The 24,453-nt window shown below is 47.7% G+C and overlaps 1 protein-coding gene across 1 annotated transcript in view; it reads right to left on the bottom strand.

Annotated features, from left to right (window-relative positions):
- Positions 1–24,453, bottom strand: part of HGSNAT (heparan-alpha-glucosaminide N-acetyltransferase) — a 2,225,524-nt gene that overhangs the window by 1,217,268 nt on the left and 983,803 nt on the right. The window contains exon 8 of the mRNA XM_069637664.1: positions 514–590. Within this exon, the coding sequence (XP_069493765.1) occupies positions 514–590 (77 nt within the window). The remainder of the gene's footprint in view (positions 1–513; positions 591–24,453) is intronic.

The following is a 24,453-nucleotide window of genomic DNA, read 5'->3' as shown; positions in this document are numbered from 1 at the left end:
ATTAAATGTCCAGAGGGAACAGGAGAAAAGCAACTTAAAGTTAGTTAGAATGTTTTGAAACACATTTAAATACTACACCCAAGTTACACGCATCTTCCTCATTCTCGCAAGCTTAAGCAAACCCAAAGTAATCTTAGTACAATTTAAAAATCCAAAGTTCAATGAACACAGTTTTAAACAATGAACTCAATGTAGATTTAAAGGAAGATGAACACAGAGCAGCAACAGAAGTTACATAATAACAAACATGTTATGATTTACGGATTACAAATTCAAGATGAATTACATCATTATTGCATTATCTCTTTGGAAATAAAGTTTTTTATATACAAATAGTCTACTTCTCTTTAAAAGTTAATAGGAACACTGAAGTAGTACCAGGAAGAAATGCAGCACATTATACGCATTCAATAACATAACAGCATGAACTGCTGGTCTTGACATATGATTCGGGCAGCATACACTGTTATTTTCACGCTTGATACCGATTAATGATTTTTAAAAAAACCTTACCATTCCAACTTTCATGCTTGAAGAACCAGTATTTTCCTCCTCCATAGTTCACAAACACCATAATTATAAGAGAAAGCCTAAAAATAGAACAAATATAGTTAACATGTATCTGCATCTATACAAGTCACATGAATCTAAATCACAAATGATAGTGTTAAGCTAACTTTTAAATTGCTGTTAAGTACAATGTGATGTGAAAGAGGACATTTAAAGATTAGCGCACGCAACATAATGCTTAAATTAACTTTTCAGAAGAGTTGTATAGTAAGAGAAAAATAGTTCTCAGCTGGAATTATTTACACATGCATGTCTCAGAAAAGCCATAACTGTTATGAAACAAATCTTTACCACATTAACACAGTCCGCATTATTAAACAGTTGTGTATAAAGGGAGCAACAATTGTGGTAAAACAAAGGAAACACACCAACTAAAAACTAATAATATTTCATGCACAATTAAGAAAAGGGCACTGTCATGTATCTGAAATAACTCGCCAATATTTCTTGCTGTTTGGTGAAAACATGTTCTGAGTGCATACTGTGAGAAACCAAAGGGCGTCTCACTATCTAGACTCTGGGGATCTCTTGCTCAGGTGGCCAGGGCATGGCCATCGCCTTTGGATCCAAACCGCTGGGGGTGGACAAGTGCGGGAGGATCACCTGGGTGAGGGGTCCTCTGGGAGTGGGGGTGAGACATTTGATGGCAAGACACGGTATCCCCCTCTTCACAACACACCCCTACCCAACACTTACTCCGCCTTTATATGTTGTAAGTCTTGTCCCGTTGCCCCTCCCCAATTCCAACAGATACCCACATCAAAGGGAAGCATAGGAGAACAAACACAACACCCTATAACTCACAACAACAAAATTGTTCCTCTTCTTGACAATATTTTTACCTACTCTCGAAAAAATGACAACTCCCACAATTCCTACCTCCACTCTAGAAATCTCATTTACCAAACCACTGGGACGAAGAAGAGGCGAACATGAGCTATAAAGATTTCCCATAGAAAATAATGCACCAGGGATTCATGTGGGCAGTCGCCATTTTGTCCCAGTAATGAGGTAAGGCAAGGTCAGGCCTCCCTTGTCAATCATTCCCACCTGAAACCTGTTAAGCCTCCCAGTCAGTATAAAAGGTGGAGCACACAGACACACTTTGAGTGAGCTGGGGATGCTGATGGTTCACAGAGGCTGAGAGGAGAGAATTTGAGCTGGAGAAACCCTGGAAGACCTGGAGGATGAAGGACTGCCTAATTGCTGGGCCTATGAGTACAGGGAAGGCTGCAGTGTGGCAAGGGAGTTCTAACTCCAGGGAGCCAAACCAGGGGAAGCTGGGGGTTACCTGGTAGGCCCACACCAGAGCTCCCCCCCCTGGGCAAAACAGGCCTTTGAGGGGCAGGTGGCGAGACCCTGACCTCAACAAGTGATCCCCTTTACCTCCTGCAGATCCCCAAACCCCGGAATTCTATATAGGGGAGCTGACAACGTGGGAGCGAAATAAGAAAAGTGCATTCTGGGACATGAAGTTCAAAGACTTTAAAACTTTGCAAATCCAAGGGGCTTAAGCCCAACTGAGGGAAACTCCTGAGAGGACAGAGCAAAAGAGAATTGTGACTCCAACATTTTAATTCGAAAGATACCAGCAGCCCTCCCAGGTAAACGGCCGAGTTGGGAAGTGTTACGCTCACCTGGCTCCCACAGGGGCGTCGATCTGAACTGGACAGCTGCGGTCTCCACCAATGTGACGCGTAGTGCAGAGATGACGGACTGGACTGGCCCACCTAGCTTAGTTTGCGTGGCCCGTAGGAATATTCTTCTGCAAATGGAGAAAGGGAATTAACCACCCGTGGAGTTGAGAGTTAACCCCACTGTTCTCCCCACTGATCACCTTTGATGTCCCCTCTAAGTCTCACCTGATGGTTTGGAAAGATGAGCTCTCCATCCTGCATTGAGCGCGGTGGTGCGTAGATAACCAGTTGCTTCACTGGCTCGAAGGAATTGGTGAGTTCCAGAAAAATATTGACTCTGAGATTCCCGGCAAGACGCCGTAAGTATGTAGTTCGTAAGAGTTCAAATGTCTGACTTTCACTCTGTCCGATTCCTTGCAGGTTGCAGCTTGACCCTAGCGAAGAGTTCCTCGTGGCAACCGGTAATATTCAGGTAAGGATTTGTATTATCCAACACAGTTCGATAAAATAATGTCAATATGTAACCTGTTGCTTTCTCCTTTATTCAGGCGCTGAGAGAAAGTATGAAGTCTCGGGGAATAATGCCTCTGGCGGTAAAATCAGGTAAGCCTATTGTGGTGAGGAGGTTTCCCCTTGTTTGTCCCTCTGTTTCACCTTGCTGTCCTTTTGTTTCCCCTTAGGGGCCAGGGTTTGGCAAGGATGCAGTGGAAGCTGCGCCGACCCGTGAAGAGGAATAGTACCCTCGGTGGTTAAATCAGGTAAGTCTATTGGGGGTAACTAATATTGCCTCTGTGTATTCCCTTGGCTCACCTTGCTGTTCTTGTCTTCCCCTTAGGTGCCGGAGTGCGGCGGGAACATGCAAAAGGGTGCGGTGGAATGTGAAGATGCTGCGAAGGCCGGTGAGTTCAGCGCGGCGCTGCAGCAGGCGAGGCGACGCGCATGAAATAACTTCTTTCTTCCAGCTCGAAGACGCGATGGATCGGGAATTCAGGTAAGGGTCAAAGGTATTGCTCTTGTTCTAACCTTTTCTCCTTCTTTCTCCCTTTTTCTAGGAGCTCCAGACTCGAGGCGGGCGTGGCAGAAGACTGGATGCAGACTTGCAGGCACGGTGAGTGTTACGCTGCTGGATGCAGAATAACGCGAAGCGTGTGCTGCTCTTCAGGCGTGGTTTAAATAGCCTCCAAAGTAGTCCCAGGTAAGTATTCCTCCCCAGCCCCACCTGAGTAAAAAAATAGTCCCTAGGTAAAGTAGTCCCTTCCAAGCCTCTTTTGGCTTGGAGCTCTTGCAGCATGGTCTGTATCAGGTAGGTTTTAATCTATGAGCCTGACACCTATGGCGCCAGGACTGACTCTCCATATGAGCCTGGCGCCATAGACGCCAGGACTGCACCCAAATAGCCCCTAGCAGGGGTTGTTGGGCTTGCTTGGAATAACTTGATGCCTGCTTCCGGGGTTGCTGGACTTGGTCTGGGTCCCAGGAGGTAGGCATCATGACAGGGAGGTGAAGCCGCAGCTGTGGTATCGTCCTTGGCTCCGAAAGAACAAGTTACTTTCTTACCTGGTAACGTTCTTTCGATGGGATGGTCCGACGACGTATTCCATATCTATGACAGGTAATGTCCACAGCTGTGCTGCTTCGGAAAATCTTTGGCGTCTGCGTCCTGCCTCGATGACGTCGATGCGCCGTCCCCGAGGACCTCCTCCGACGGCCGACGTCACCCCATGTGATAAGTAGGACGCACGACGCCCATAGCCTCAGTTATAGTTTTTTACCAGAACGTGTGCCACCAGTTTTCTGCCAGTCAGACACACAAGGCCTTGCGGAACGCAAGCTGCAATCGCAAAAGAAATTCTGCAGCGGGGAAGGCAGGGAGGGAGCGATATGGAATACGTCGTCGGACCATCCCATTGAAAGAACGTTACCAGGTAAGGAAGTAACTTGTTCTTCGAGGGGATTGGGTCCTCCGACGTATTTCATATTTATGACAGACTCCCAAAGCAGTACCAAGCAAGGAGGTGGGAAAGAATTTAGAATACAAATTTAGCATGCCCAATCAAATTGCGGAATAGAGAAATGCCTTGCCAAAGGCCAGATCTTGCCCTCTGATGGAATCGAGGGAGTAGTGACGTACAAAAGTATGTACTGAAGCCCAGGTGGCTGCATCACAGATGTGACAAATAGGAACTCCCCTCTGCAGGGCAGTAGATGCAGCCAGTCCCCTGGTAGAATGGGTCCGCAAGCCAGCCGGAGGATCCTTACCCGCCAAGCTGTAACACTCGGAGATAGCAGAAATTATTCCAAGTCTGTTTCGTCACAGCTTGTCCCAAACGCTTTCCAGAGTAACCATTGAAAAGTTGATCGTCCACTCTGACCCGGGACATGCGCGAAATATAAAAGCTCAACGCTCTCCTAGGATCAAGCCTATGGAGCCTCTCCTCTTCCTTACCAGGATGTAGAGGAGGATAGAACGCCGGAAGAACAACCTTCTGACTCAAATGAAATTCCGAAACCACCTTCGGAAGAAAAGAAGGACGAACTCTAAGGACAACCCTGTCCTTATGAAACATGGTGAAGGGTGGCTTAACTGAAAGTGCCTGTAACTCACTCACTCTGCGAGCGGAAGTAACCGCAACCAAAAACACAGTTTTCAGAGTTAACAGCCTCAAAGGGCAAGAATGTAAAGGCTCAAACGGAGCACTCATAAGAAACTTAAGAACAAGGTTCAAATCCCAACCTGGCACCAAAAAGGTGACAGAGGGAACACATTAGTGAGCCCTTTCAAAAACTGTGAAATTAAAGGAATCTTAAAATAGGAACACTCTTCAGACGAGCGCTTAAATATGGACAGCGCCGCCAGGTAACCTTTAATGGTCCCCACTTGCAAGCCCCTGTGGGCCAAAGAAAGCAAAAAAGACAGAACCATGGGAATGTCGCATTCAAACGGATCCACATTCTGAACTCTGCACCAGTCGCAGAACTTTCTCCAACGGCAACGGTACAGAGACTTAGTTGCCGGCCGCCTGGCTGAGAGCAACACCTCCATCACGTCTTCAGGGAGGTCCCAATCCTTATACCTCAACCTTTCAGAAGCCAAGCGTGAAGATTGAGGGATCTGACCTCTGGATGGAGAACCTGAACCCCCTCTCGTGAGAGCAGATCGTCTCGGTAGGGAAGACGACGTGGAGGGCAGATGGACAAGTCTAGAAGGTCCGGGTACCACGTCATCCGGGCCCACGCCGGAGCAATGAGGATCATCCGGGAACCAAACCTCCGTAACCTTGCTCCGTAAGCACTTGCGGGATGACGGGGACTGGAGAAAACACATACAGCAGTGGGAATGACCACTCCACCACAAACGCGTCTCCTAAGGCTCCTTTTGGAGGAAATACCCGCGAGCAAAACCTTTCGCACTTCCGGTTGACACTGGAGGCAAAGAGATCCACTTGCTCAGAGCGTCCGCCGTCTCGTTGTCGTCTCCGGCCAGATGAACCGCTGAAATCGAAACTTCCTGCTGGATGGCCCAGAACTCGAGCTGCATCGCCTCCCTGCACAGCGGAAGTGACCCTGCCCCCCCCCCCCTTTTTGTTGAGGTAGTGCATGGCCACCGTGTTGTCCGTTATAATCAGGACACTCTTTCCGCGCATAGTCGGCAGAAAAGCCTTCAGGGCTAGCCTGACGGCCCTCAGCTCCAACAGATTGATATGGAGACTGTCAACTCGTTGGCATGAGCTCCCCATCCCGTGAGGGATGCGTCCGTCACGATCGTCACCTCTGGCCAGGGCAGCCAAAATGGGGCCCCCTTCATCAGATAGCCCTCGACGGCCCACCACAGAAGGTCCCGGGCTACCAAGGACGGCACCTGAACAGTGTCCGACAGCCTGCCGGAGGACTGAGACCACTGGAGCTTGAGTGCCCACTGCAAAGATCTCATCCGCAGACGAGCCTCTGGCACCAGAAGAATGCAGGATGCCATGAGGCCGAGCAGTCTCAAGAACTCCAACGCTGGGAGATCCTGGGCAAATTGAAACTTGTTCACCATCTGCTGAATGTGAAGAGCCCTCACCTGAGGAGGAAAACACTGCCCCAGGGACGTGTCGAGCACTGCTCCGATGTACTGGAGCTGCTGCGCTGGTGTCAAATGGGACTTCTTTAAATTGAGGGAGAAGCCCAGCCTGTGAAGGGAGTGGCAGGTGACGGACAGATGATCCAGAACTTGCTCGGGAGAGCTCCCCCTGATCAACCAATCATCCAGGTAGGGGTAGACGTGAATCCCCCCTTTCCTGAGATGCGCTGCCACTACCACCATGAGCTTGGTGAAAACCCTCGGGCGGAGGTCAATCCGAACGGCAGGACCCGAAACTGAAAGTGCGAGTCGCCAACCGCGAACCTCAGGTACTTCTTGTGCTTGGGATGGATCGGCACATGGAAGTAAGCATCCTTGAGGTCGAGAGACACCAACCAGTCCTGAAGTTGAAGGGCCTGGAGGACTTGAGAAAGAGTCACCATCTTGAACTTGTCCTTCCTGAGGAGTTTGTTCAAACCGTGCAAGTCCATGATGGGTCTCAATCCCCCGTCTTTCTTATACCATCCCTTGTTCCTCTCTGCTACAGGCACCAGTTCTATGGCGCCTTTCTCCAGCAGGGCTTGAATTTCCTGCGCAAGGAGCGGATCCAGACACTTCAAAGAGAGGTTCCCTGGTGGATTGTCATGAGGCCTCTGCCGAAAAGGACGACAGTAGCCGTGGGTTATGATCTCCAGAACCCACACATCTGAAGTAATGGCTTGCCACTCTAAAAGATGCTGCGCCAGCCTTCCCCCAACCGGCGAACCATGGGACCTGGCCTCATGACTGAGTGGTAGCGGCTGCAGCGTTGCCTGAGGGCAAAGAGGCAACTGCCCGAGCGGCCTTGGCACCTCAAGTACCATTGTTTCCACCTCTGGCACTCTTACGATGGCCTCTTTGACTGATAGCTCCCCTCGCTTTACTGAAGGACGAGTAATAGCGAAAGAAACCTCCCCTCCATTGCTGTCCCCTAGGACGAAAAGGCGGAGGATGGCGAACTGCAGCGCCCAACGACTTCGCTGCAGCTTTGGAGGTCTGCAACCTCTCAAGGCTCTCGTCAGCCTTGCTGCCAAAAAGGTGTTCACCGTCAAAGGGCATGTTGAGGAGCCTTGACTGCACATCAGGAGCGAACCCAGACTTCCGCAACCACGCAAACCTGCGCATTACGGTGCTCGCCGCCATGGACCGGCTGACACAATCCGCCAAGTCCAAACCCGACTGTAACGTCCTCACACATAGCATCCTTGCCTTCCTGAACCATAGCAAGGAAACCAACCCGTTCGTCCCCTTCGGGAATATGTTCAGCCGCTAACGCAACACAGTTCCACAGAGTGTGTGTGAAACGAGACAAGGCACTTATGGAGTTGGCCGCCTGAAGCGCCATACCCCCTGAAGAAAACACTTTCTTCGCCCACCCGTCAAAACATTTGTTGTCCCTATCCGGAGGGATGGTAGGATACGACGCCTGCTTTGCCGGGGCCGTAGCCGCCTGCACCACCAAACTCTCCGGGCTGGGGTGCCTAGACAAGTAGCAGGGGTCGCTACTGGCTGGACGGTATTTTTGCGACAAAGACTTGCCCACTGCCGGGAGACTTTCCCGAGCAGTCCAAGCCGCCACCACCCTTCTCTGCAAAGCCATATGAAAAGGCAAAGCTGGGTCAGTGGGGGGACCGATATCAAGGATGTCCGTGAGATCATCCTGAACGAACTCCCCTGGGGGAGCTGACCAACCCAAGTACTCTGTGACCCGAGACAGAAGGCGCCAATATGAAGAATCGGCATGAGTGCCAGGCTCCGGCCTACAAAACTCCACCTCCGGAGAGGTGTCCAGTCCACTGGCATCATGCAGCGACTGCCGCAGGTCATCAAACTGACTATGGCCCGAGATAAGTTCATCTGGAACCGTAAACGGAACCAAGCCGCCATCAGAGCCTTCATCACCTTCTGAAATGTACTCCAGGCGGGGAGAGGAAGACCTCTGGGGACCAAAGCAGGGCAGGCCTTAGCCAGAGCCTTTCTAGGGGCAAACCTCGTGCCATGGGGCCCCTCTGACACCACCGCCTCGAAAGGCGTCGAGGGCGCCGAACGAGTTGGCGCCGGCGTCGACAGAAAATGCTTCGACGTCGAGCAAATGGGCGTCAACGTCAGCTGCAGCGCCGCCAGCATCGGCGGCGTCGACACAGGCCTCGAAGCCGGAGCTCCGAGCGTGTCTCTTGACAACCTAGGCGCCGACGGCGTCAACGACCCCCTCGGAGGCGGAGCCTCAAGAGAAATCGTCGACGACCTCGGCGCCAACGTCTTCTTCGAAGACGGCACAGGATCACGCGGTCTCGAGCGCGTCGAGGACCGGGACCTGGAACGGGCATGGCGAGAACGGCTACCCTTGTCCGAGCGGGACCTCTCCCGCGAGCCGTGCCGACCACCCGAGCCCGAAGGCGTACGAGCGGTGTCTCTCGACCGGTGCCGACAGACCCCACTCGGAGGCACGGACGGACCGGTGCCCTACGATTCAAGAATCGCTAGCATCTGCTTCCTGAAGGAAGCCCATTCCTCCGGTGTCGCTTGCATGGAGGGATAAGCGACCCGCCGACGGGCGGAGTCCTCGGAAGAGGACGGGGAAGGTGACCTATGCCGGCGCTTCCGGGAATGCCTCGAAGATGCGGAGGAGTGGCGAGACCGACTCCTGGAAGGAGACCCACTGGACTTCCGACGATGACGCGGAGAGTCGCCCCTCGAGTCATCCGTCGAAAGCCCCGCAGACCTCGACTTCCGGGGCTTAGACACCCGGCCTACCGACAGCTTCTTCTTGCGTTCCCGCAAGGCCTTTGCCGTGAGCGACTGGCAGTCGACACAGTCGTCCGTATCGTGGGCCTCCCCGAGGCACCAGAGGCAGGCGTCGTGCGAGTCCGTGACCGACATCTTGGACCCACAGTCCCTGCATTTCTTCAAGCCCTGACGCGGGGTTGAAGACGAAGAAGACATTGCCACGAACAGGTCTTCACAACAAACCGAACAGGTTCAACGAACCGAGAATTGAAAACAGCAAACTCCAACGAGTCGAGGCGTACCGAGATTCACGAAGCGAACACTTTTGCGGAAAAAACGGAACTGAGGCTATGGGCGTCGTGCGTCCTACTTATCACATCGGGTGACGTCGGCCGTCGGAGGAGGTCCTCGGGGAGGGCGCATCGACATCATTGACGCAGGATGCAGACGCCAAAGATTTTCCGAAGCAGCAGAGCTGTGGACATTACCTGTCATAGATATGGAATACGTCGGTGGACCCAATCCCCTCGAATCAAGGATACGAACAAAGAAACCAACACAGCTGGTGAGTTGAAGGGAGCAAGTGACGAATAATAGTGATACAGTATAACAGAGTGGTCCGACATTTAGTTTGCAAAGGTAGCGGGCGCCCCTCTCTCGACAGAACAAGGCCTGATAACCTGTTCAGTGGTTATTAACCACTTGAGAGTTCGCAGCCACTGCTTTTACTCACTGTGCCTTTCACAGATGGGAAATATCCATTTGCATATCAGTCTTTGTCCTGCCCAGGGGCAGTCCAGCACCGAAATGCAATGGCAATTCCAACCTGAACGAGAGTACCACCAGCAACCCCATACACGTGTTTCACCCTTGTTGGGGATCATCAGTGAGGTGAAGCTGATGCCTCTCTAAGCACAGTGAGAGTGGTCCGACATAGCAACAGTGCCCAGTCGAAAGTCTCTGTTGAGCGAGTACTGATGTGAGCCTAAAGGATATGCACTGTGCTTGGTTTCAAGGCAAGAGAAGCCTAAGGAAAGTTAATCACGTTGAGTTAAAGTGAGAGGTCCGAGCCCGGCAGAGGGAGACCTGTAGCGAACTTTGACAAAGTCAAAGTGGTCCTGCAGAGGTCTATAGTAAAATCCTTGCTCATTCAAAAGTCTTCGACATCAGTAAAACGTCTGAGCCCAAACGAGGGAGACCGGAAGTGTGATACATTAGGGGAAGGGAACCCCTAACGAATGTGAATTAAGCTTGGGGAAGGGAACCCCTGCAAGTACTGTGATTGCGAGGTCCGAGCCCGGCTGAGGGAGATCTGCGTTGAATTAGGTACTTGTTGATTGAGAGGGTTGAGCCCGGCTCAGGGAGACCTTTGTCAACTATTAAAAGCTTTGAGAGGTCCAGCCCAACAGAGGGAGACCTACGTGAACTTTTTGTTGAATTGTGAATGAGCCTTTGGAACGCTATAATAAGTGACTTTAACGTGGAAGGCCAGGCGGGCCTCGATCCACGTTTTGAATTGCCTTTGTTTTGAGAACCTGAGCTGGAGTGTGTCATCCTGTCTATTTGGGCCGCCGTACTCTGTGCTGTCCAACGTGGGGCGGAGGGCTGACCCAGCCATCTTGATCATTTATGTTATAACACTGATTTTCCCTTACATACACCTTTTTTCCATGCACCCATTTATTGTAATAGCGTAAGGGCAGGCCATAGGTTTATTTAGTATAAGCCATTTTGACAGACATGACTAGGGCTGTGTTATTTATTATTTGATGGTAGAGTGTGCTCCCATCTTTAGATATAGGGTCAGATAGGAGTTTTTCCGACCCTTGTTGTTCAATAAACACCCTTGAACCTTGCATCTCTTCTGTCGGTCTTCACTTGTGATACCATGCCTCCCTTACAATACAGACAGGCATAGGCAGATGAAGATATGGCGAAGATAATGCATACAGCATGAATGAAATATTTTGCAGAAAGATGAATGGGTAAAAGTATGTGGTGGAGGAGTGAATGAAAGATTCCGAAGAAGGAAGAATGAAGGAAGGCTAAAGGACATGAAAGTGTGATGATATATGGATGGATAAATGCACAAGAGTGATATGAAGGAATTGTTGAATATGCATATGGAAATGGGTACATGAGCATGAAGAATGGCGCATCAATGAGAATGTGAGGCTAGGCGAATTAGCAAGTGCCAGAACAGCAGTCTGAAGACCTGTGACAAGGCCAGTACCCTCGCCTTATCAGGGCGTAGTAGGAACCTCTCCCAGACAGAGGGAGGCCTGCCTGAGAGAAACTCTCACTCAGCCTCTAACACCCATTTTGTGCCAGGAGGATGTGTTGCAGTACTTTGTCATACACCATACCTCCTTGACAAAATACTTGTCAGATTCTGTTTGCCCTAGAACCGGCTCTCAAGAATATCTCTCCCCGTACCTTTGAGAAACCCTCCAGAACCGAACACACGTGCATCACCAGTTTAAACACAAGAGCAGAAAGACATCCAAATACTGCACCCTGTAGTGACCACAGCGTCACTCATCAAAGAGGGAGAGAGCCGACGGTAACACCGCCGTAAAACAGAATGATAGAAGGCATTGTGGCAAAGGACTCCAAGACAAGCTGCAGAGAAACCCCAGGACAATCAGGGAATTCGGGACGGGCCCCGGCAAACAGACTAAAACCCCCTTCGGGGAACAAAATCAGGTTGACGCAACACAAACTTGGCTTTGACAGCATCCAGGATGCCATTCTGGATCCACAGCAATTCCATGCAGAGAAAGTGGGCGGGGCTTAGCTCCCTTTCAAAGACTTTCCCTTGCACATACACCTCGCAGGAGGGGAAGATAGATCAGGATTGGATGGGGCAAGCTGGCCAATCATGGCAGAGGGAGGGACATTTAAGCAGTGTACAGAAAGCAGGAAGGAGAAGGAGGCAGACCAAGAGGCCATCAGGAGGAAGCAACAGTTTGTGGGGGAGAGGAATTGGTCTATTGAGTGCCCAGGTACTGCAGTCTGAGTGTCTGTGTTTTTGTGGCAGTTGGCTAGGGTGAGTGTAGAGAGTGATTGTTAAGTGAAAGGTACAGCATGAAATGAGGACGTGTGTAGTACTGGTAAGAGGAGTAGTAGTGGGCGAAGGAGTACAGTAGTGGAAGGAGGAGCATTGTAGTGCGAGGAGGAGTGTATTAGTGCGAGGAGGAGTGTAGTAACAGGAGGAAGTGGAGTTGTGTGGTGTGGGAGGAGGGCTTAGACAAAGGGCGAAGGCGAGACTTAGGAGGAGTGCAACATCGGAGGGACAGCGTAGTGGGGGTGGAGTAAGATGGAGGTTAGACAGTGAGAGCAGAGAGGGAGACGTATACGTGAGAGTGAGTGAACTATCTTAAATCCAACTGGCTAAGTGCAAAGCACTATCCCTAGCTCCATTACAAGGCTAACCATTCCATTACAATGGGCAAAAATGTTTGCCTAGAATTAGTGTGAGGGATAAAGGGATAGAGAATAGCGAAGGACCCTGAAATAATATAGTAGAAGTGGGTTGGGGTTCCCTGAGAACGTTTGTAAAATAATGGGTTCAAAAGACACATTTTACAGACCCATTACGGAGAAAAACAGGGTAAAAAGTCTTATAATTCACAATCAGTCCAGTAGGCTAACACCTGAAAAAAATGTAATAGACACCATGTCAACAACAAACACTTGAGCATTTTACATTTGTGTATACCTGTGCCCAAAACATATACCAACATTGCCACTGGAAAACACTTTCATGTCTCACACATACAATATGTGCCAGCATTCCCAAAATAAATACATATGATGCAGTCCACACAATACACGAGTACTCCCATTGTAAAACACTTTCATGACACTGGTGGCCAAAATACATCTCATTATTGCCACTGTAAAACTTTTATGATGCTGCAGCTGCAAGCACAATATTTGCCAGCATTGTTCAATGTCCGGAAAATCATTTAAAATGTCTTCTTATTGTACAGTAGGGAATCATAAGTGTTTTTTCAAAACAGTCAAAATTGTCTTGTAGATATTGTCACGACCTTGACACAATTGGCACCCATTTGGTACTCAAAAATAATCATAATTCTACTCGGACAATATCTGAAACACTTGTGTACAGGCGTGTTATAGATCTCATACCATATCATACCTATTCACATTTTTTCTTTACATTCCGTTTGCAAGACTTTGGTACTTGCATATTTCATTTCACAAACTACACATCCCACAATACAACTTGTGGCAGTTCTCATTACCAGGCTAATCCTACGCAGCAGTCTTAGAACTACAATGTCCAGAGGGCTTAGAGATCAGTGTTGCTTTTACTCTCCCAGGACCACAGAGAGATGAAGCAGATAACCTTCAGGTATGGTGCTCACTCTGCTGCCAACGAGCCTGCTTCAGCACATGGCAGGTTAGTATTTAAGCAGCTGCCTGCAGGAGCACAGGGATCTTGCACTGAGTTTGTTCCCAGCCCCTTGTGCTTTGATACTTGGATTTCTGCTGTGCCCTGTTGCTGCTGTTTCCAGAACCTGCCCCTGTTCCACTGCCCTGTGCTCCCTGCCTTCTGCCATACACCCCTGTGCTTCCTGCCTTTCAGCCCTGCTCCCCCGTGCAGTCCCCTGTTCCCTGTCTGCAGCCTTGTGCTCTGTGCCCATAGTCAGTATTACCTTGCTTTAGCTTCCTAGATTCCTGTTCTGAGTTTCCTAGTTATCTGTCCCTTGTTGTTCGAGTCCAGAGTTCAAGTTTCCTAGTATTCATTGTTTTTTTTAAATAAACTTTATTTTCTATTTTCTTCTCAAGAGCCTAGGTTACAAGCATGCTTAAGAAAACCAGTGTAGTATCCCAAGCATTCTTCTTATAGTCAGTGTTCATTTCTTTCATACATAAGTTCTTGAGTATAACAATTAAACAGTCAACCCCCTCTTACTTTTCCATTATTCCCTTTTTAAACCGTTTCCCTCTCCCAAACCCCCACACCCCCATGACCATCTCTACTGAGTTCTTATATTTTTATTTGTTTTATTTGTAACACGCTCCATCAGGCCCGGGGGCATCAGGGTGCAACTTGTGCAAAGTTACATACAGAGCATACATACATAAGAAATTAAGCAAAAGGAGAATGTACATACATAATAATCAAGGGTATATCAATATACATAATTTACAGAGCAAATATTCTACATGAGACAGAGACAAGAATGTGCAGCAGGTGAGAGGAGTGGGCCGATGCTAGAAGGGCTGTGGTGTGGCGAGCAGGTTTCAGTGCTGGTTGAAAAGCCAGGCTTTAGTTTTGGACTTGAATGCGTTAAAGGATTCCTCAGATCTGATGGAAATGGGGAGAGCATTCCAAAGCTTGGAGGCAAGGACAGGGAAGCTTGTGCCGCCCGCTTTTTGAAGTTTGTACCTAGGGATCGTTAAACAGTAGGTCTGGGCAGTTCTTTGAGGCCGGATAGGTGCGTGGCGTGACAACCGACTGCAGAGGTACGGGGGGCCTTGTTGGCCAAGCATTTGTGCGTGAGGGTGAGTGATTTTAGTGTAATTCTCTTTGGCGGGTAGCCACTGTAGGTTGGTTCTGGATTCAGAGATGTGGTGGTTACGAGGGATGTTTAAGGCAGCTCTGATAGCGTTGTTCTGGGTGATTTGTAGTTTCTTCAGGTTCTCTTGGCTAGTTCCTAAGTAGAGGGCGCTACCATAGTCAATTTTAGACATAATGAGGGTTCTGGCTAGTGCAACGCTGTTCGGAGTAGTCAGAAATGGCCTGCAGGCTGCGATGAGTTTGCAGGTATATGCAGAAGCAGATCTGACTGCATTTGTTTGTCGAGATAAGGATAAGGTGGCGTCAAGGTAAAAGCCTAAGGTTTTTGTGTCTTTCGAGACTTGGATGGTGTTGCTATCAATGATAAATGACTGGTAGGATGGCTCAAGTTTGCTAAGGCATTGCGTGGTGCCTAAGATGAGGAGCTCCGTCTTGTCATCATTGAGACATAGCTGATGTTGGGCCATCCAAGCTTGGATGCCCATGTAGACGTCATTCAGGGCCTTGGTATTAACTATGTAGTCTCCGGTGATGGGAATGAGTATCTGGGTGTCGTCGGCATAGTTTGTGTAGGAGACACCCAGATAGTCAAGTACATCGAAGAGAGGTTTAGTAAAGACATTATAGAGTGTGGGTGACACGCAAGAACCCTGAGGGACGCCACAGTGAATTGGGGAGGGATCTGCAGCTGCGGACTGAGAAAAGACCCGCATAAATCTATTACTCAGAAAGGATTTGATCCAGGCCGTGGCTGACGGAGAGAAGTGGGCAGCAGAGTGGAGGTGCCTACATAAGATTTGGTGATTGACCAGATCGAATGCCACAGAGAGGTTGAGGAGGAGTAACATGACTAGTTTGCCCTTTTTCTTCAAGACTTCTATTTGTGTTTTAAGATCTATTAGAGCCGTCTCAGTCCCGTCTCTGGGGCGGAATCCTGATTGTCAGAGGCCAAGAAGATTATTGGATTCCAGGTGCTCTTGGATCTGCAGGTAAGCTGCACGGTCTAAGATTTTTAGCAGGAACGGGACGGTGGTTATGGGTCTAAAGTTGATGGGTATGTTTGGGTCTAAGGAGGGTTTTTTAAGCAATGGGATCACCCATGCGTCCTTAAGGTTGTCGGGTACAATACCTGTTTTAAAGGAGGAGTTGATAAAGGACGTTATGAATGGGGCCTAGTCATGGGAAGATTCCTTAATGATGGGAGAGGGGCATGGAAAACCTTGGCAGTTGGAAGGTTTGATCCTCAAGATGTTTTTCACCCCAGCAATAGTGAGCGGTGAGAAGGCAAAAGGTTTAGAGTTAGGCGGGTCAGGGGAGAGAGCCCATGCAGAGGTCAGGGGGCGATTGTCCAATTTCAGACTATAATGTTTGTCTTTTATTTTGGATTGGAGCATGGAGATTTTATTTAATAGGGCTGACTGAAAGTTGGCACACCATTTACTATCTTTAATGAAGGTGTCATGGGCGTGGCTGGAGTTTCAAGCTCTTTTACGATCTTAAAGAGTTCATTGGTATTCGAGTCAGCTTGCAAGATACGGTTATTAAAGGAGTCTTTTTTCGCCGTGACAATGGCTTCTTTGTAGGTGAGCGATGCCAGGAAGAAGCTGTCTTTATGCACATCAAAAGGGTGACTTTTCCAGCGATTTTCGGCACAGCGTTTAGCTTTACGGAGCACTCTTAACTGTGGTGTGAACCAGGAGTTAAGGTGTGCCCGTGGTTTAGCCTTCCTGAGTTTGATGGGGGCGATAGAGTTTATAGCTGTGAGCATACTATGGTTGTATATGTCTGCTAGGGTGGTAGGATCATTACAGGAATCAGTGGCAACATTGAGGGATGGGAGTATCAGAGGGAGAAGTTTCTCCTTGGTTATTTTTTTTTATTTGTGTTTGGTTCAATTACAAAAAAATTGTAGAACCTTTACAAAGTCGAATACAAAAGGAAAGCAATAAAATATTTACATTTGCATTTACAACATCAAAACTTTACATCATATTATAAGCAAGTTCAAAAATAGAGGATATCGTGTCAAACACTTTATATCCTCTAGTTCTTAAAATTTAAGCAACTCTTTTTCAATGTGTTTACACAGACTGACCAATTCAAATATCAAAGGTTTGTGTGTACCCTGCATCATGCGTGCCCAGAGAAACTGCATGCAGTCTTCAAAATCTATATTGACAAATTTTGAGAGCCGATTGGTCCTCATTAGATTGAAATCTGGGCATTCAAGAATGAGATGCTTCATGGACTCAATCGGCTCTTTGCAAGAAGGGAAGCGACATTTCATTACCTTGGGTTCACCATTTTTGATCCAATTAGCAGTTCTTTCTCTAGTGTGGTATAAATTCAGTCTATACCTAATGTAAGCTTGTCGGGTGTGGTTGCATGGAAATAAAACCACATGGTCAAATAGGGGAATGCGTTGTTTTAGAAAAGCACCATACTCTTTGTACATATGATATGTTGATATATTTTCGATTGTACTCCTCCAATCCTGTTCAAAAAGCTTCTTTTTTGCAAAAGCAGGACGTTGATATACATCTTCAATAGTAATGCCTAAGGAGTTCAAAATTTGTTGCATACTAATATTATATTCATTAAAGGAGGCAGAAGTGGAAGACTTCAACATACTATTCAGCTTACATCCATCTGCTTCCCCACTTGTGGAGAGGGCAGGAGCCCCCACATCCATCAGGAACGAGGACCCAGCCACGAGAACCCAGCGAGAGGTCCCTGCAAGGAGCAAGCTGCATCCACGCAGCAGCCTGCCCTCCCGCCTGCAGACACAACCAGATGCTGCATCCTGCCCCTGCTAGGGCACCCCATCGCTTCCACGGCTCCCTTTGCCCCCAACATCGCCTTTAGACCGCACGCGCCGACATCTCCCAATTCCAAAATGTCGGGCGCGATGCGGCACGAAAACGAGGCTGAGACGCCTCCACGTTGCTAGGCAACGCTTGTTCGTATTTGTATTTAAATACAAACTCCCGGCGGCCATCCAAAGGCCTCTTAAGGCCAGGCGACCCTGTTTGCTCCTGTTTGCGCTCTGTAGCGCACGTGTGGTCAGCCCCCCCTGGGGCAGTGTTTAAATCCTGTGCCCAAACAGAGCAAGCGTGACACGCTGCATAGTTGCATCTTCACACCATGAGGCTAAGGCCATCCAAAATGCCTGAGGCCGATAGCATCTGTAATCCACCAGCTACAACAACACGGCCACATGTTGACTGCCGCACCATTCTTCAATTCCAATGAAAGCCGACCTCCATACAAAAACTCCCCTGTCTTGAGCCTGTATGGAGCTGTAGAAGCCTGGGCCCACACCTCTGCCCTTCCTGCTCCAGGTAAGCTGCTATTGCTACCGTGCTGCACGATCAACCACTTACAGTTGGAACTCCTTACCTCCGTGTACCCACACACAGTCACTCCCCTAGCAAAGATCGTACTATAATGCCACTCCTCACCATGCTAACTAAAATCGACTTTTGGCCACCCATTGCCTGTGCACCTTGCTAGCGACCTATGCTCTTGTGCCCTGATTTGCTAAAATCGAATTTAGGTGACCCACTGCCTGTGCACCTTGCTAGTGACCTATGCGTTTGTGCCCTGATTTGCTAAAATCGAATTTAGGTGACCCATTGCCTGTGCACCTTGCTAGCGACCTATGCGTTTGTGCCCTGATTTGCTAAAATCGAATTTAGGTGACCCATTGCCTGTGCACCCTGCTAGCGACCTGTGCTTTTGTGCCCTGATTTGCTCAAATCGAATTTAGGTGACCCATTGCCTGTGCACCCTGCTAGCGACCTGTGCTTTTGTGCCCTGATTTGCTAAAATCGAATTTAGGTGACCCATTGCCTGTGCACCCTGCTAGCGACCTATGCTTTTGTGCCCTGATTTGCTAAAATCGAATTTAGGTGACCCATTGCCTGTGCACCCTGCTAGCGACCTATGCTTTTGTGCCCTGATTTGCTAAAATCGAATGTAGGTGACCCATTGCCTGTGCACCCTGCTAGCGACCTATGCTTTTGTGCCCTGATTTGCTAAAATCGAATGTAGGTGACCCATTGCCTGTGCACCTTGCTAGCGACCTATGCTTTTGTGTCCTGATTTGCTAAAATCGAATTTAGGTGACCCATTGCCCGTGCACCCCACCCAGGCTGATGCTGTGATTACATTAGAGCACTGCCTGCCAGCGCTGGACTATTGCTCCCAGTCCACTAATATAATGCTGGCGCTCCTCAGCATCATCATGTTCCCTTTTTGTATAGTCCCTAATGCTACACTATGCACCAGAGGACATTTCATCAAGATTGGCGAAGGATTAGTTAGACCAGGTTGCCCACGCCACTTCCCCATCCCCTGCCCCACCCCTTTCCTCCCCACACACCCCCCTTTCCCCACACCATCTCCTCAGCCCCACATCTCACCCAACACCATCAAGAAGGTAGCAACCTCAGACCTCCCGTGCCGTAGTCCCAACCCGCCTATATACAATTACACCATACCTATCAGCATCAACCACACAACCACTCCCATCCTGGATATTGAAAGATTCAATAGACTCATGTCTAGAACTAAAATGCCCCCACGAGCTACTTCACTCACCACCACGCCCAATACGCCGACCAAACCAAACACCACGCCCATTAATTTCCAACACAAAAGCCTCCACAACACACCACTCCAACACCAAACCAATAACATAACCACTGATCCTCCCCCCATCGTAGATAACACACCACCCCCTGCCCCCCCCTCCAGCCTCAAAACTGCACTCATTAATGCCCGCTCACTAGGTGCCCATGCTATAGATATCTATGACCTCATTGAGGACCAACACCTTGATATGCTGGTGGTTACTGAAACCTGGCTTCACCCAGCAGCAGGACCACTTCTAACCCTTGCTATTCCCCCAGGATTCAGCATCCTGAGAACAGACAGAACAAATACCCAAGGAGGCGGAGTCGCCATAATAGCCCAAACCACCCTAGAAATCAGAGCTTGCCCAATAGAACAGATACAAGGTTATGAACTCCTACTAGTCAAGTATACCTCCAACCCCAAAACCACTACCAACTTACTAGTGGTGTACAGATCACCCAATAAAAACACACACCCTGACTTGGACATCCCACTACTCCTAACGCCCCTCATCAAGCCTAAAACTAAATGCATAGTCCTCGGAGACTTTAACCTAGGTTACAATGACCCCTTGGACTCGGAAGCATCTACATTTTATACAGCCATGTCAGAAATGAATTTCGTACAACTGGTAGATAAACCCACCCACTCAAAAGGAAGAACCCTAGACTGGTTTCTCACTCTTAACTCTCTAGTCACCATTGACTCCATCCTCCCAGTCAATTGGTCAGATCATTATGTAATCAATTTCACTATAGACAACGCCAGTACAGAGCACATCACCCCTAAAAAACCAGAAACATTTGAAACTAGAAATATCAAAAAGCTCTCCTCCGACAAACTCACACCAGCACTGAGTGCTGCCTTTGCCCATACGGTTCTCGGCACCAACAACCCCTCCTATCTAGCTGACCAATACCAACAAGGCCTTACCCAAACCATCAACCTACTTGCTCCCATCACCACCAAAACCCGTAGACCTGATAAACGCTCCTGCTTTTGGTTCAATGAGGAGCTTGTAACCTTAAGACGCACAAAAAGATCACTTGAACACCTCCATAAGAAAAACAACACCCCAGAATCGGCATCAGCCTTCGCTGAAGCCAACAAAACCTATAAATCAGCAATAATCACCCAAAAATCCAATGCCCTCAACCTCCGCATTACGAATGCGGCCTCAGATAGTAAAGAACTCTTTACTATCCTTAGAGAACTCGAAAGCCCTTGTCAAACTTCAGCACCCTCTAACGCTAGCAAAGACTGGTGCACCACTATTCAAAACGCACTCTCATCTAAAATCCTCCTACTACAAAACAAAATTGATAGTAAAAAAACACTCCTAGCTGACAAATCTCCACCCACTATATCAATGACCACATCAAATGTCACTACTGGCCCCCCATTTCAATTCACTCCAGTGACTAACAAAGAGGTATTCGACACCATAATGAAACTCAAGGCTTCCAACTGCAAGGAAGACCAATTCCCCGCCCATCTAGTGAAACTATGCGCCCCCACTCTCACACCTATCATCACTGAATTCATCAACGCCTCTTTTCTCACAAACACAGTCCCCACTAGTATCAAAAAAGCTTGGGTGACACCACTTCTAAAAAAACCTTCCCTGGACCCAACAATACCCACTAATTACCGACCTATTACAACGGTCCCATTTCTCCTAAAAATAATCGACAAAATAGCCTACTGCCAAATCCAGAACCACTTGGAACAACATCACTTACTAGGAGACCGCCAGTCAGGATTCCGTCCCAACCATAGCACAGAGACAGCCCTCCTTGATCTGAAGAGCCAAATGGATGCCACCAGAGAAGCAGGTAAACTCTGCCTTCTGATGCTCTTGGACCTCTCAGCGGCCTCCGATCTGGTTGATCACTATAAACTCTGTAACACTATAGCAAACAATTTCAACCTAGCACAGAACGCTACCAACTGGATCAAATCTTTCTTGGCTGACAGGACTTCCAGAGTATCCATCGGCATAGAATCAGCAGACCCAGTGCCTGTCCCTGCAGGTGTGCCGCAAGGCTCCTGCCTATCCCCTACTTTGTATAATGCCTACACCAAGCTATTATTTGCAGCCTTGGATGCCATGGGTGTCATCTATACTAATTTCGCCGATGATCCCCAAATCCTCATTCCCCTCTCAGGCAATCACGAACAAGACTCCCTCCTGGTTAACCAAATCTACTCACTCATCCAAAACTGGATGGCTAACAACAGCCTCTGTCTCAACGACGACAAAACCGAGCTCCTCATACTAGGCTCCTCCAGCAAAATCAACACCCTTGAGCCCGCTTTCAAATCATTCACCATCGATGGAACCATAATCCCTGTTCTCAAACAAGTCAAGACCCTTGGCGTGTACTTAGATGCAACACTATCCATGTCCAAACAAACATATTAGCTTCGTCCACTTCCTACACCTCCAAACTCATCTCCCTCAGCCGTAAATTCCTCTCAACCAACAACTGTGTCACTCTAGCCAGAGCACTCATACTGTCTAAGCTAGACTATTGCAATATCCTATTCCTTGGCACATCCAAAGCCAATATAGCCAAACTTCAACTCATGCAGAACAAAGCCCTCAGAGCAGCTCTAGGCATCAAAAAATCTGAACATATCTCCAACACCAGAAGAGACCACCACTGGCTCCCCATACAAGCCAGAATTCTATTTAAAACCCTGAGCATCACCCACAAATGTAGGGCCAACAAAGCGCCCAAATACCTCAACAACACTGTCATGATGAAGCCCCAGACCAGACTCCTCAGGTCCAACAAAAACGCACTCCTCGAAACCCCCAGATACAAAAGAGAGAAAGTAGGGGGCAGTAGCTTCAAAACACTGGCCCCCAGACACTGGAACGCGCTACCCTCCCACATTATGAATGAAACCTCATTCCCCAAATTCAAAAGCCTCCTGAAGATATGGCTCTTCAACAAGTTCTAACTGAACCAGAGCACCTACCTACCCCCTCCTAGTAACTACTTATACCTGACTGCTTTGTATATTTATTTATTCCTGACTACCCTGCATATTACTGTATATTTTTTGATTGCTACTCCTGTATACCTCTATGTTCTTTCTAAGATTGCATTCTCCCATTGTCTGTAACTACGCCATGGTACCTCTGGGTCTGGGCGTATAACAAATGTAATAAATAAAATAAATAAATAAATAAATAAATAAACGTATAAAGAGTTTTTAGGTGCAAAGTGAGTCTTTACATAACCGGATAGTTGACGCCATTTCCAACAAGTAGATAATGCAACCAACCCAAACTCAGGACGTATCACTGCGTTTGGTATGCACCTAGGAAGGTGCATGGCAGATTTTATCAGTGATCCCTGCGTAGAGTTCAAAATTGCAGTGACATCTCTTAGACACATATCAATGGAATACAGGATAACCGATTCCATTTTTAGCGTCAAGAAATCTATCATGCGTGTTAGTGAAAATTATTGAATAAATCATTTTTAATTGAGATAATAAAGGACGCGACTTGTTTTTGATGAAGTCCGTCCATGCTTTAATTGAATTTTGATCAGTCAAATCATAACCCAGGTATATCACACTAGAAGTACATGGGATTTGGGTTTTCATGATCTCCCATTGATATCCCTTACTGTTTTGCTTGGTGCCAAATTTTAAGATAGCTGTTTTTGCTGGGTTTGGACTAAGGTTATGGGTGACTGCAAAATCCTGAAAGAGCAGAAGCTTAGTTTGCAGCCCGGCAGGCGTGGGGTCAAAGACTATGATGTCGTCTGCAAATGCAATCCATTTCAGTCACAGGGCACCGATTTTAACAGAGAACAGATTGCCGTGATCCCATTCCTTATCAAGGTCAGAGAGATAAAGGTTAAAGAAAGTTGCCGCTAGGTTGCAGCCTTGCTTGAGACCAATGGACATAAAATTTGGGATCAGTTGTTCTACCATCTGCAGAGATTTTTATTTTATACGAAGTCTTAGTATGGAGTTTGATGAACCAATAAAGTAATACTGTGGGAATTCCCATGGATCTCAATTTGTTCCATAGGAGGTTTCGTACCACATTATCAAAAGCTGATGTCATGTCTATCATGGCCATATATACGGATTGAGAATTCTTTCCTTTTGTGCCCGCGACCAGATGAGACATGACAGCAGCGTTCAGCGAGGTACTCATGCCTTTTCTAAAACCGGTTTGATATTTCGAGTAAAAGCTATTTTCTTCAATGAATTTTTCGAAGTCGTGTAAAAGAAGAATGGCGAACAGTTTTGCATCTGTATCAATCAGAGAGATAGGTCTGTAGTTCTGTGGATGAGAAGGATCACCCTTTTCGAATATAGGAACAATATTCGCTGTAGTCCATGAGGGGGGAATATGACCAGTACTGATAATTGAGTCAAATTTAGTTTTCAAAGTTTCTACCCAAAACTCAGGATCAGCTTTGTAAAGGCAAGGAGGAATGCCATCGGGGCCTGCTGATTTAGAGTAAGATGTTTTTGATATTGCCCATTTAAGATCTTCCTGTGTCCATTTCAATCGGGCGATCCTGCTATAACACAACTGCACATTAGGGACAGATTCAAATCTCAGTGGAATGTGGAATTTCGTTGTTATATAATCACACCATACTCGTTCAGATATGCAAAAGGATGTGATCAATTGAGTTCTTGTATCATCGTTTTTAATCGTACGCCATATTGTTCTTGTGTCGTGGATGGTTATAGCTCTTATAAGGTCACAGTTCTCTCTATTATATTTAAGTATGCAAGCATGTTTCAGGTTCCTCTTATATTCTTTCAGAATTTGTGCCCGGATAGACCGGGAGTATTCTATTAGACCTGATGTTTTGAGTTGTCTTAGTGCCTTATTTTTCTCTCGTTTTAGGGTCTTACAGGTGGCATCAAACGGATGGGGATGATCACTCCCAATATACTTTTTACTAAAAATGGAAAGAGCATTATTTATCACATCAGAATAGCAATTCAACCTTGAAGATTCAACTTTGCTGTTGAAAAGTCGGGATGATTGTATTTGTTGTGATACATAGTTAAATTGCTGGCACAATCCTTGACTCTATCTAATGGAGATTTGAGGACGATCGATCTCAACAAGTGCCAGGGCTGGTTCCATCGCCAATGGTCTACATTCCCATTTCAGATTACAATTTATACGTGCATGGTCACTGGTTAGAATACGACTACATTGCACGGGTGAA

The sequence above is a fragment of the Ambystoma mexicanum genome, chromosome 14, assembly GCF_040938575.1.
Source record: "Ambystoma mexicanum isolate Mex_15411 chromosome 14, UKY_AmexF1_1, whole genome shotgun sequence".
In the NCBI taxonomy this organism is placed as follows: domain Eukaryota; kingdom Metazoa; phylum Chordata; class Amphibia; order Caudata; family Ambystomatidae; genus Ambystoma; species Ambystoma mexicanum.
This window is presented reverse-complemented; position numbering and strand designations above follow the sequence as displayed.